General features: G+C 38.4%; 1 protein-coding gene across 1 annotated transcript in view; it reads left to right on the top strand.

Annotated features, from left to right (window-relative positions):
• The window catches only part of adamtsl3 (ADAMTS-like 3), a 371260-nt gene that overhangs the window by 227787 nt on the left and 129800 nt on the right, over positions 1-13673 (top strand). Inside the window, exon 6 of the mRNA XM_084722400.1 lies at positions 8604-8730. Within this exon, the coding sequence (XP_084578526.1) occupies positions 8604-8730 (127 nt within the window). The remainder of the gene's footprint in view (positions 1-8603; positions 8731-13673) is intronic.

Below are 13673 nucleotides of genomic sequence, written 5' to 3'. Positions count from 1 at the left end.
AAAAAAAAAACAAAACATTTTAACATGTCCAAGACCCTTGTCAGTGATGATTTGCTGCTATGACTTCCTGGGATAGTTAAATGGACCTGTGTCATATTTTAATTTTACTAATTTTACCTTGGCTTTTGAGGCATTGCAAAGTAAAAAATGTCTGCAACTCCTGTGCTCTTGATCCTGCCTCACCTCACCCCATCTCTTCTTCTACCATTAGATTAGATCCACTTGTTGCACTAATGGATTCATGAATGTCTGTAGCCATAACAGCAGAGCAATATTCTGCACAAGATTCAGTGTTTAAAAGAAGAGATCCTTTCATGGTTGAAAAGATGATGGACCACATACGTGAAGGTCTTTTCACATGTCAGTACAGAGGTGAGTGTATTGTGTTACTGTGGCCATGAGATCTGACTGCTGCCGACTCACAGTGGGCACAGACACTGCCGCTGCTCTTTCATGTCTGAGTGAGTGAAAGCAGTTTGTTCCTGGGTTTATTTTCTGAGAGCAGTGGGCCTCATCAGAGTGCTTCTTGGAGTGTGGTTTACTGTACAGTAAGCCGCCACTGTTTGTCATCCACATCCAACTTGGCTCATGCTAGAGACAAGCTATTCAGATCTATACAGATCATTTTTAACTTTAAATAACCGATTTAACTCAGTCAGCAATCTTATTCCAGTGGAAAGGAGTTTATTAAAGGGAACTCTAATACACTTTTGATTGTTAAAAGAAGGGCTTGGGTGCATCCAAACTAGAGATACTGGTATACCTTTTTTGACGTACTGTATTCTGTGATGAAACATTCTGATTGTTGGCAACACAGCCAACAATTTCTATGACCATCATTAACATTGTTTAATGTACTGAGGCCAAGACCATTCAGTGCTACAAATCCATGTACTCGACTGCACTCAACCTGCTGGTACCAGCTTACATACAGTACATACTCGTTATTCACCACCAATGTAGTAATCAAGATCAGTTGTAGTCTTGAGACCAGTCTGAAAGCTGGAGGTCTCATCTGGTCCGCATTTTTACTTTTTACTCGGTCTCAAAGGTGATGCTACATTTTATTTCAAGACCGATCAGGACCACAACTGTGGGTATTTCACTAAATTGCCTGTGTACTGTCTGATGCGCATGTTAGCATCATTACTATGATTGGATGTCTCCTGCTTCAAATGAAACCAATAACTCATGACTCATTTATAAATTTTGGCTGTGTTGGAGGAGAAGTCAGCCAAACCTTCTGTATTTAAATATGGCTACCTAAACCATAAAGAGTTCATCTGCAAAACAGCATCCAAAACAGAACACAACAACACAGAAGTGTGTAAATACTCACCCCTGTGAGGATGGGTGAAGATTTCCAGTTCACAAAACACTCCCAGAGCTTCAGGACAAAACAGCATGTGTAGAGGCATGTTGTGTGCAGCATTCGAGTCCAAAACAAATTTTCCTATGGGGACAATAAAGTATATCGTATCGTATCGCATCGTATCATATCGTTGCAGCCAAATCCAGTATGATTGAAGTGAATGGTGATCAATTTTAAAACTGCGGCGCGACACAAGATATATGAGATCTCACAATACCTTCACATCTGTGTTTACATGCTACCTGGAAGAGACTCAGACAACAGAGAGAGACCTGCTCAGAAAGTGACTTGTTATGTGCACAGTTGACTTTGCAAACTTTCAACAAAGAAGAAAATGTCTGAGGACTTCAACAGAGAAGAAGAACATCATTTCTTCATCTAAAAAGTGATGTGTCAACTCTGGCAGTTACCAGCTATACTCTTCCATGTGGTTATTTTTTAATGTACCATAGGTTACTGATAAAGGCAAGACTGCATTTTCCTACTATGCACCATGGGCATGGAACAATCGACAAGAAGGTCTTAAATTAGACACTCATATCCAATGATAAATTTAAGGGTATCATAAAAAAAATGTGGTGATGTAGACATGTGCTTGCTTCTCTTGAGAGGCCACTATGTTTGATTAGCTGTTACTGTTTTATTGTGTGGGTTTTAGTTTTTATATATATGTTGTGATTGGCTGCTAACATGGCCGTGTCCTTGGTCTCCTTTGTAAAATAGATTTTTAATCTCAGTGGGACATCCTGGTTAAATAAAGGCAAAATGAATAAAATAACTGAATTAACTTTCCAGCAATTTGCACTGTAGTAGCTCTTCCGTAGGATTGGACCAGACGGCTAGCCTTCACTCCCCACACATATCAATGACTCTTGGCACCAAGTTGTCCTTCCTTTGACAACTCTTACAACCACTGCATGCTGGGAACACCCAACAAGTGGAGGTTTGCCGTTTTGGAGATGCTCTGACCCGATCATCTAGACATCAAACTCAGATCCTCACGCTGTCCATTTCCTGCTGCCAACACATCAACTTCAACAACTGACTGTTCATTTGCTGCCTTATACAGCCCAACCTTTGACAGCCATTGTAATGAGATGATCAGTGTTATTCACTTTATCTGTCGGTGTCTTTAAAGGGATAGTTCACCCAAAAATGAAAATCATTATCTACGACTGAAGGTCAGGTTTAGTTTTTCAGTCCACAAAACACTGCTGGAGATTCACAGGAAAACGGCGTTGCAGAAAGTGAATGGTGAAAGTGAAATACAAATTGAGCAAGATCGATGAAAATGTAGTAGACCGTACATCTTGTTTTAACAGATCTGTTTTCTGAGTCCAAAGAGCAACTTCTAAAGCTCTGTTTTAGCTGAAGGGGTATATCAACTCTGTGTGGGTGGAAGGCTGAAGTAGCAGCCACTGAAAGAGCTATTTTCAAATCAGTATCAGCATTAGTGTGGACACTACATGGACTCAGTATTAGGAGACTTTAATGGGAAGCTGTTTGCTCTTTTGGCAAGGACCCAGGTAGAAAAAAAGAACAAAACAAAAAGAAAACCCTCACAAAAGAAGCTCATTTCCTGGTTCAGGTTGTTTGACTTGCACTCAGACCCTTAAGTTAAACTTAGTTTGAAAGTTTGAATGATGTGTCAGAATCTGCCTGAGTAAATCACAGTGTCTGCAGAGAGTCGGTTTACTGGCTGGTTCTGGTGCATCATTAACCTCCTAACAACCAGGCCAGTCACACAGGTACTACAGGCAGTAATGGGAGATGGATGATGGATGTGGCCTCAGACATCAGCTGCTGCCGACCCCGGCATGCTGAGATGGCAGTGAAAAGAAGTGGCACCACCCTGTGATGGAGACAAGAGCGCGGGAGGGGGTGCTGGGTCGCTGTGATACTGTAGCAGGAAGTTTGCCAGTGACGGAATGAGGCCAAGCCCTCCTCTAGTGCATGTATACGTATTAATAATACAGCACACAGCAGCTGTATACAAGGAGAAGAGAAAATAAATACAATCCCTCTGAGACAGGGAAGAGACCAGCAGTGTGTACTGCTGTCTGTCCATGTGTGTATGTGCATGTCACTTTGTTTTGTCAGCCTGTCACAGTAACTCAGCATGACAAGTCTCATCTACATTAGGCTGTGTGTGGCTCTGTATGTGTGTGCATGAGAGCAGTGGTAATTTAAATCAGATGCAGGTGAGCAACCTTTTGATTTGGAAAACAGACTTCACTTTTGGAATAGAATTGGTCTGTTCAGTTGCACATAAATCTTTACAACAAATGGTCAGTATGCAGCAGGGGTATGCACAGACTTTTTTGACGAGGGTGAACCCAAGGGCACTAACTTGCAGGGGCGGCATGAATGCATGCACACATGCATATATATCCATTTTTATAGCTACTTCAACTACTAACATTACGATATAATGCAATTTCTTTCATTCCTTTTAATTTAAAAAATAATTACCCCCCCCCCCAAAAAAAAAAAAAACAAAAACAAAAAAACATCGAGAGTAATGCTGTGAAAGGCCTATACTGTAAGTCAGAATGATAAATGATTAATAATTGTCTCAATAAAAAAACTTTCAACTCTTGAATTGCAAAAAAACAAAATAATAATCCTACCAATCACAACACAAGAGAGTTGCACCAGAAAAATATAATTGAAAGTTTGCATAATTTATTCTTTCACTTCTAAAACAAGAAATTGTACCTCTTTCCCCAGACTCCTAAATTCATTCTCCACACTCCATGATGAAAAATATTTTTATTTTCATGATTTATTATTTAAGTAAATAACCTTGTACAAAAATAAAACTATGCTACATACAAAAGGAAACAATGCACATTTAAAAATGCGCATCAAACAGTTGGTCCAAACTAAGGTTTCTCCCCTTCACTGACCAGACAACCCATGATACTTGAGGATAATAAGGTGGCCCTTGGGGTGACCAATCATATTTCTGCTGCTGTCTGTAAAGAGATAGTATCCACTGCTATCTATCTGGATAGTATCCAGAGTTGTTGTACCACTAGGCTGTGAGACTCCTCAACTCCTCCACATTCCTCTATTAAAATTGTTTTATTTGTATAAATTGTAATTTATTCACTTATTTACTATATATGCTTTTTATATATATTGTATAGATTTTTGTTTTTATGAGTAGCATAAAGTGGGACTACAATCACCATCCCAATGTACAGCCATGTGTTGTAAATAGATACACAAATGAACCTTGTAACCTTCACTTTCACTTTTATGGTTATTCACATATGTTCCAATCAAATTTTGCATCTTTCATTTGGGTTTTTTTGGTCCCCTCATATTTTTCAGAGAGGATGATATTGGGAAGCACAGAGTTTAATCTAATATTTTGTCATTATTCAGCTCAAAATCGCTTGCAGCATTCCAGTATCCTTGGACATATCATCAGATGATGTCACAGTGACATCACACTATCTGTACATCAGATATTTTAGAAGACGAGAAATTTAAAGGGTAACCTAAAGGGACAGTTCACCCCAAAATCTTCTTCTCCTGAATATAGTGGAATTCAATAATGAAATCAGTGTCTCTTTCCAAAAATCATGATCTGGTTAATCAAGATAACCCACTGACCTTGTAAGCAGCTTTATAGGAACTACTTTGTTTCTAGTAGAAAGAGAGTAGTTTCAGCAGATTATGCTGCAGAATCAAAGTAGTTCCTATGTGAAACAACAGGGTCTGTGGATTATTTTGAATAACTGGCTCATGATTTCTGGAAAGAGACACTGGCTTTGAATTTTTCAAATGTATTTTTTGGTGCTGCACAAGCTGAGTGCCATGTAGTCCCACTATATTGGAGAGAAGGCAGACATCTCTCCGGCAGATATCTCTAAAACTCTGCAGCTCACACCAAAACTATCTAGATGGATAAATAGCACTACAGGCCAGAGGAAAAATATGTATTTTTGATTTTGGGGTGTACTGTCCCTGTCCCTTCAGGCGTTTTTTTTTATCTGTCATCACATCCAACATCACAGTGTTGTCAGAAATGTGTTTTGTTGTACCTGTACCCACAGCCAACACAGATGTCAGGGGGTTCTGTGGGAAACTTCACTGCAGAACGGTGAAGTAGTTTATTACTGGACCTCAGCAAAACTAGATTTTCACGGCGTGTTAAGTTATTTTTTTCAACAACATTGGCAATGTCAGTAACAAATGTTGTTATTGAATGCAATTCATGGTCTTGCATAATCATCCAATATCACACTTCTTATCTTAATCCTTGCTGATCACCACCTGGTGTCAACATGTCCTTCACTTCAGTGTGTGTGTTTATGGCCACTATGACCATCTGGGTGTGAGTGAATTATCTTGACGTGACATTGCCATTGGTTTGTGCAGGCTTTGATAAATGGGAAACATTAATAGTTTCCTGTAAATCAGTTCAAAAACAGTTCATCTAATTTTTTTAATTATTCTCTGTTTAGAACTGTGCCTTTGCTTTTGAAACACAGGACAGCTAATTTGAATAAGCTGCCACCTTTGAAACATTTGCATCTCATGGGGATTTTGGAAACACCGTCTGCACAGTAATGCTGGCATCCTTGCTTAATTTGTCATGCATTTGTATTGTGTACAAGCATTCTGTGACCTAAACTGAAATTGCAAGATGAAACTGATTATACACGCTCCTTTTATTTTGTTGTTTGTGTTTTTTTGTTCATTTCATTCCAGCTGAATTTTAACTTAGAGCATGCTGTGGGAAGAAGATTACAAGGAGGGCAGCAGCTTGAAAAGGTCACCAGTCCACCACAGTGTCCTTGCAATGAGTCGCCCTTACTCAAAGCAAGACTGTCAGTTAACAGCATGAAGTCCTCCAATAAACACAGAAAAACTTTTCTTTAATATTTAATGCGTCACAATTTTGTAAAAAAAAAAAAAAAAAAAACAGAAATCAGATCATAACACACATAAAACAGGCAAAAGGGGTCTCATGCAAGAACCCTTCATATGAACAGATATGTTCTAATAAGATTTGTAACTTTCTGCATTCACTAATTTTCTTGTTTTCCACACATGGTTGTATGTTTCCTTAGTTTGAAGCAATTTGGAGTTTGAAAATCCTAAAATTACACTTCATAATTATGCTGACAGTATCCTGTTTGAAATTAGAATTATAATATAATGATAAAAGTATTCATAGGCTGTAGACGAGTACCGAAAGTTAACAAACCACCATTGCTGCAGTGGCGTCTTCCTATAGGATGAGCACGAATAAATGTGACCCAACATAAGAAGTTTACAATTTTTATTTTAGTTTTAGTTTTAGTTTTATGCTTTTTATGTAAGGTTACTTTTGACAAGTAAACTCACCTAAGCAGCCTGTCAGGAGGTAAATGTAATTGCATTGTTTTTTCTTCTTTTTTTCTCCTCGTTTTTCCTTTGTGTATTCAATATATAGAACGTGTCAATCTAATTTCATTTCTTTTTTGTGTGTTTGCTTGTTTGTTTGTTTGATTGCTTGTTTGTTTGATTGTTTGTTTGTTTGGATTTTCTCTCCCCACATTTCTTTCCTTTACTCACTCCTTTGGTTGAGCTGGAGGAGGAGAGTATAAACGTAAGACACGCAAATACACACACACACACACACACACACACACACACACACACACACACACACACGCACACACTAACCACATGCACGCACCCACACACACACACTAACCACATGCACACCCCTACCACATATATCAGGACTGAATACAGCTTGAATACATCTTGTGTCCTCCAGTTGGTCTGTTTTATATTACTTACTCTTGTTTTCTTTTTTCTCCTTTTCTTTTTGTTGTTTGTCTTTGTCTTACTTGCATAAGAGCTTTTGGCTGTTACAGCATCTCTGTGCAACTGTCTGTCACTTATTTTGTATGCTCTTTCTCTTTTAACATTAAATAAAAATTTTAAAAAATAAATGAATAAATAAATGATATCTAGGAGGTCGGGAAGAACCTGTGCAGCTCAGCTGCTCCAACAGTTGCAAAAAATCGGAATACAAAATATACAAAGCTTTACTTGATGAGGAGTGTCCTTGTCTCTCTCTTACTCTGCAGAGATTCACTGAGTGTACGGAGGACCACCATGTGTCATAGTTGATCAAAAATATTAACTGAAAGGAACTTTGTTCTTGAACATCTTGAATACCTGATGAAAAATTTGAATTCATATATATATTTTAATACACATGCAGTACTTCATCACTTAAGTGTGGTAGAGGTGGTTCATTTCTTCTCTTCTCCATCATCCATTTCTGGGTGTTGTCACAACCAATGTCTAAAAACTTTGTAACATTTGAATGATTTTATCACCATCCTAAAAGGCACCTTCATGAGTTTCTGAGCTGTTTAATGTCGTCAGTCCAGTTATTCATGTTGTCATTGTTAGCAGGCAACAGCAGACAAGGTGTCTAGAAGGAAACCCCAGACCTGCAAGATCTCGCCAGAGTGAACATTCTGACTATCAAAAATCTCGCGAGAGTCTCACAAAGTTTGGTTTCCCTTCTAGACACAACCAGCAGACACAGAGAGTGATGGACACAATGTGCCATCACAGTAATGGCGGTGCCGCAAGATCGTGAAATACTCAAAGTGGTCACTGGATGCGTCTATAGTCTCACAATATCATCATCAATTTAAATGGGCTACTGTCAGGCCTGTTGGTTGTTGTTTAAAATACACCTTCACGTGGAGTTGTATCTCTGAAAGCAAGAGCTCAGTCACCAAACTTACAAAGTTGTTACTTTTACTATTTTTGTCATTTTCATAAGGGTACTCTTCATGACATATGGGGCAGGATGAATATGTATTATGTATTATGAATGTGTAGTGAATTACACACAGGCTGACCATTAACAATATCTAATGTTAGGATTTTTTGCTAAATCTGATGTGACATGTTCACATCATTTGAAAAATGTAAGATAAAGTTAAGATAAGAATATGAAAATGTTGTTGCACAAGGCCCACATAAGGACACAGCTGCCAGAAACATAAAATGCTGAGTCACTGGACAAGCAGTGCCAACCACCAACTCACAGCAAAACAAAAATACTGCAACTATATTTCAAAATGAATAGATAGAATGAACTTCTGTAGTGAAGCTTGATTATGTGGGTACAACACGTGATCCAGCTTTACTATGAGTCTCCATATCTCTTTCTGAGTGTGTATTTCTGATGTGTGTGCAGGAGGTGGGCTGTGATCGCCAGCTGGCCAGCGGTGCCAGGGAGGATAACTGCGGCGTCTGTGGCGGCGACGGCTCCACGTGTCGGCTGGTGCGAGGGCAGGCCCTGCCCCACCTTACACCAGAACAATGTAGGTATCTGATTGCCGGCGTTGCATCGCTGCAGTCCCCATCTGTGTTCTCATACATGTCTGAGTTATCCCTGTCACACACAGCCTGGAGGGGATCATGCAGTTGCTTCTGTGTGTGCATGAGTGTGTGCATGCATGATTTATGGACCTGCATTTTTAACCTGAAGGAGCTCTGTGATTCACAATGTTGGTAAAACTTGAAAAAAAACTTTTGTGTTTTTGTTTGTTTTCATCTCATCACATTCTTGTTAACACAATTTCTCCAGAACACTATGAGGGAAATTCTTTTAAATGATCACTTGGATGGAGGTCAACGGTGAAGGACACTCTGACCTTGTGTCTGTGCTGTTCTTGTGAATCTCAGGAACGCCTCCACGCCTTGAGGGAATTACATCACACTTGACAAAAATAATCATTTGGACTGAAAGATGAACTGATTACATTTTGTTGGTCAGAGATCATGATGACCTCACTAAAAACATTTTTGGCCATAACTCAAAATTGAATACACTAATTATGACAAAATTATGTACAAGTATCTAATAGGATAAAATGATGAGATTATGATATTTTATGTTCAAAAGGTCAAAGGTTAACTACACTGTGACATCATAATGTTCAGCTCTCTATCAGTCCTCTGTCCTCCTCGGTAAAAATAGTCTGTAAGTGAAGACAGCATGTTTCTACCTGGAAGTGATTCACTGGAATCACACATGTAGATTGAGAACTTCCATTTTGCCAAAAAATACGATTAAGTTACAGGTCAATATAGTGATAAGTTCCATATTAAGTTCCTTCAAAGTCTTCACTAAAGACATTATATGAGTGTGGACAGACATGGATGTAAACTGTAACTTCACTAACTTCTATTTTTTCACTGTTCTGTTTTATGTGACCATTGACAGCTGACTTCTCACTAAGGCTGGGAAATATGTTCCCAAAATAATATCATGGTATTTCAAGGTATTCTGCAATAACAATGTTCCTGACAATATCATAAAATACAGAAAAATATTTTTGGTTTTGAACTTGAAATAGCTGTTGATCTCTCTTTGTGAGGTTTTTGACGCAACTGGGTGCTTTTGCACTGTCCAGCACCTGGGGACCGACTCCAGATCAAAGCCAGCACCTTGGTCAGAGGTCCTGACTGGAGAAAAGTTTGTTGTATTGTCCTCTTTTCCAGTTAGTCTTCTTGCACTTCTTACATTCCTTATTACAATGACTTATTGTATATCTGGTCTTTTGTAACCAAACCATTTCTACACTACTTAAGTCACTTTTCTTTTTGAAGCTCCTCCACTGTAATATTGTCATTATCGCTATATCTTTTTTCTTTTAATCATGCAAAACATTATAATGATATATCATGAACAATAAAATATCACACATGTGATCAACAACTGCTTCCAGCATGAAAGCTTGTTTAAGCTCGAGACAACATATGTTGGGGTTGCTGCTTGCATCTGGTGGTTGTGGTGGCATTGCAGTAGGTGCTTCACTGTCTGTCTGTTGCCTGGTGGGGATCTGCTCTCTACTGAGTGACCTCTTCTAGTTAACTCTGGTTCTAAGCTTTGTGTTCTCCATGTTAATCCTTAATTCTTCACACAGTCGACACTCCATTCCCAGTGCAAATGTTACTAAGTCCGTCACCCTCGGGCCCTCCACAGATAGCTCAGCCCATGAGATTTCTGGGTCATTTTAAAGGAACACACCCTCAGTCAGGCCTGAAGTCTCTCTGCTGGTTTCATAACTGTAGACAAAACATCAGCAGCCCCTCCCTGCTGGGCTCCATGGGAGGGACACAACAAAGCTGGACATCTGTCCACTGGGACTTGGGGGGGCTCTCACCTGTCTTGGCGGCGTGTCAGTTCGTCGTGAGTTGGCCACTGGCCTTCAGCAGCTATCTCAGCTTTGGCCTGCTCCTCTCTCACTGCCTCCAGCATTTATTTATCAAGGCTGGACTATTAAAATGCCATCTGGCTGCAGCAACCCACCCACTGGCAGATGGAGCTACACCATTCACACATCAATGCCTTTTTTTTTTCTCGCAGGTTTTTAAATTTAACACCCAGAGATTAAATTCATAATCATGTTCTGGCCTATTGTGGTCTTTTTTAATGATTTTTTTTTTTTTTTTTTTGAGAGTTTGCTTGGAATTGGTTAAATCCAAAAAACACTGTGCATAACAAAAAAGCAGAATGTGTGTTTAGAAACCAAAATTTTAATTTCAGATCCCAAGTTATTTAAGAACAACAGAACTGTTCAGCACTGATCATTCAGTCTGCCAAGACAGATTAGATGAAAAACTGCTGACAAGCAGATCAGTATTCAGTACTTGTTGGAGTTTTCTGCAGTCTTGCTAAATAAACAAACCAACCAATACATACATAAATACTTAATGTTCACTTCTCCATAGTTTGATTTGGATAAAACTCTTCAGGTAAAAAGCAAATACACAAATGCATATGTGTCTGTCTGTATTGAAATGATGATTTCCAGAGGTGGGAAGTACAAATATTTCATTATTGCACTTCAGTAATGAGTTTTCAGGTAAGAGCACATTACTTGAGTGTTTCTTTTTCTTTTACTCCCTACATTTGAATACAAATATCTGTACTTTCTACTCCTTTCATTTTCAAAACAGGCTTGTTACTTTAGTTTAAATGCATTTAAGTGGAAATTATTTTAATTTTTTGACTATTTTTATTCAATCTAATGGGACAATAACACATTTAAAATACAATTCCTTGGTGAATCTATCATTTCATATTGCACACAAAAGACCTAACAAGACAAAAATGATGTGAAAGACGTAACAAGAAAAAAGATGTAAAGTACAAAAATAATGCAAAAAATGTAACAAGACAAAGAAAATGTAAGATAATAATGACATAAGACAAGACAAGACAAAAAGACAAAAATGCTGTAAAAGACTTAAAAAGACAAAAATATAACAAGACAATTAAAGTTTAACAAAACACATAACAAGACAACAAAAACAAAAGACAAAATAATGTAAAAGATGAAACACAGAGAGGAGAAAAGGTGGAGAAATCACATGAAGAAAAGGTGAGGTGAGGTGAGGTTAGCACTGCACAGAAACAGGCGGTAGAAATGTCCTTCAGTGGACGACTTTTTAATTTTATACTTACACATTTCAAGGGCTGTACTTTCACACTCGTATCTGAGTAGGGATGGTCAATCAATGCTTGTACTTTTACCAGAGTCTTTCTTTACACAAGAATCTGTACTTCTTTTCAAGTATAGAACCTGTGCACTTTGTACCCCCTCTCCCTGATAAATGTAGAGGCTCCAGCAGCACAAATAACAACTTTACTGTAGTGGAAATGTGAAAATGCAATTTCTCCTTGGGTAGGAGTTTGTTTTAATGTTCCCAGCACTGCTCAGCATTCTCCCAAGTTTTAACAGGTTAATGAAGTACATATTGGCAGCATATATATATATATATACATATATACTGTATATATATGCATACCAGAGTTATTGGCTCTCGAACTGGGGCATTGTATCAAATGTTTCAAATTAAATTGCTTTGGCATGCCTCAGGGCATGGAAATGAATATGGCTTCATTCCCTGAAAAAGACTGGTATTAGAAATCACTGCCAGTGACCATGTAAATATTTCTCTGGGTTTTAATACGTGGGGGATATTTAGAGAACAGCAGGGGTGAGTCACGACTGCACGGATGGTGTTCAATACTAGCATAAGCGGTCATATCAGTGGACTAAAACTGCAATGGCTTTATTAAAGTCTGTGTAAAGGAAAAGGGGAGTTTTTTTTCTAAACACATTATATATGTTAGAAAAGACTGAAAAGTATGTAGTACTGAATTATGGAGTTAGACCATTTAACTGTCGAATCTGAAACATGGCTCATTGATGTGCCAGGGCCATGGTCTCCCAGCACAATATAAAGTTACAAATGTACCTTGCAACCCTTTTTGTACAAATCAGCCTGGCAGTTCACTTCAGCTCACTTCAGTTCCGACACAGAACAAAAAAAAATACCAACCTGTCACCGTCCTCTGGCTCTGGTGGCTCAAACATGCCTGGACATGTCCAATAAAGCTGCTAGATGGAGCGAAATGTTTCAGGTTGTAGCGGTGTAGGTCATCTATACAAGAAGTTTGTCATTACCATTTGTATTTATTGTTAGCTTGTGACCTCTAGAGGGTGTAGTTAGTATAACAGGAGGAGGAGCAATAAAGTCTGCATATGGTGGAGGTGGGATAGATGGAGGGGACAAACAAACACAGGACTTTTATCCAGTAGACCAACAGAGTTTGAATCAAAAGTCAGCATTGACTTATTTAAAGTTTAAAGGTTCCTACATTGCATTATGTTATGTGACTTGCAACATGCGTATTTCAACCCAAACCACATTCTTTTCTTAATTGTAACCAAGAAGTTTTGGTGCCTAACCTAATCAAAGTGCTGCAGTTTCATGTTAACCACGTTTAACACCACATGATTTATGTAACATAGTTAAGGTCCAGTACATCTGTTGCTGGTTCTCTCCACCAGGCATATATATTGTTTTGGGAGTAATTGGCAATTGAGCTATTTTTTCTTTTAGGTACAAGGACATGATGTGATATGAGTAGACTTGGTCTTTTTGACCATGATAAAGGGTAAAGTACCTGAAATCTATACTCTTCTTCCATTTCCTGGATCAACATAAGGGTGTTGCCAGATAATATTTTCCAGCCCAATAATTGCTCAAAAGCCCCCCAGTTGATGAAAAAACAAAGAAACACCCAAATATTATCAGCAATAAACATAAATGAATTCATAGACAAAAGCAAAAGTACTGTGGTTCAACACATATTTTCAGTATAACACAATGAAATATTCAAGTTTTCCCAGGTGTAATAGAACACACGTAGAAGGCAATACAACTATAAAAGATTTTGCCCATTTCT

The sequence above is a fragment of the Lutjanus erythropterus genome, chromosome 1, assembly GCF_056507025.1.
Source record: "Lutjanus erythropterus isolate fLutEry1 chromosome 1, fLutEry1.hap2, whole genome shotgun sequence".
In the NCBI taxonomy this organism is placed as follows: domain Eukaryota; kingdom Metazoa; phylum Chordata; class Actinopteri; order Lutjaniformes; family Lutjanidae; genus Lutjanus; species Lutjanus erythropterus.
Note: the sequence above shows the minus strand (reverse complement) of the source record. Positions and strands in the feature narration are given on the sequence as shown.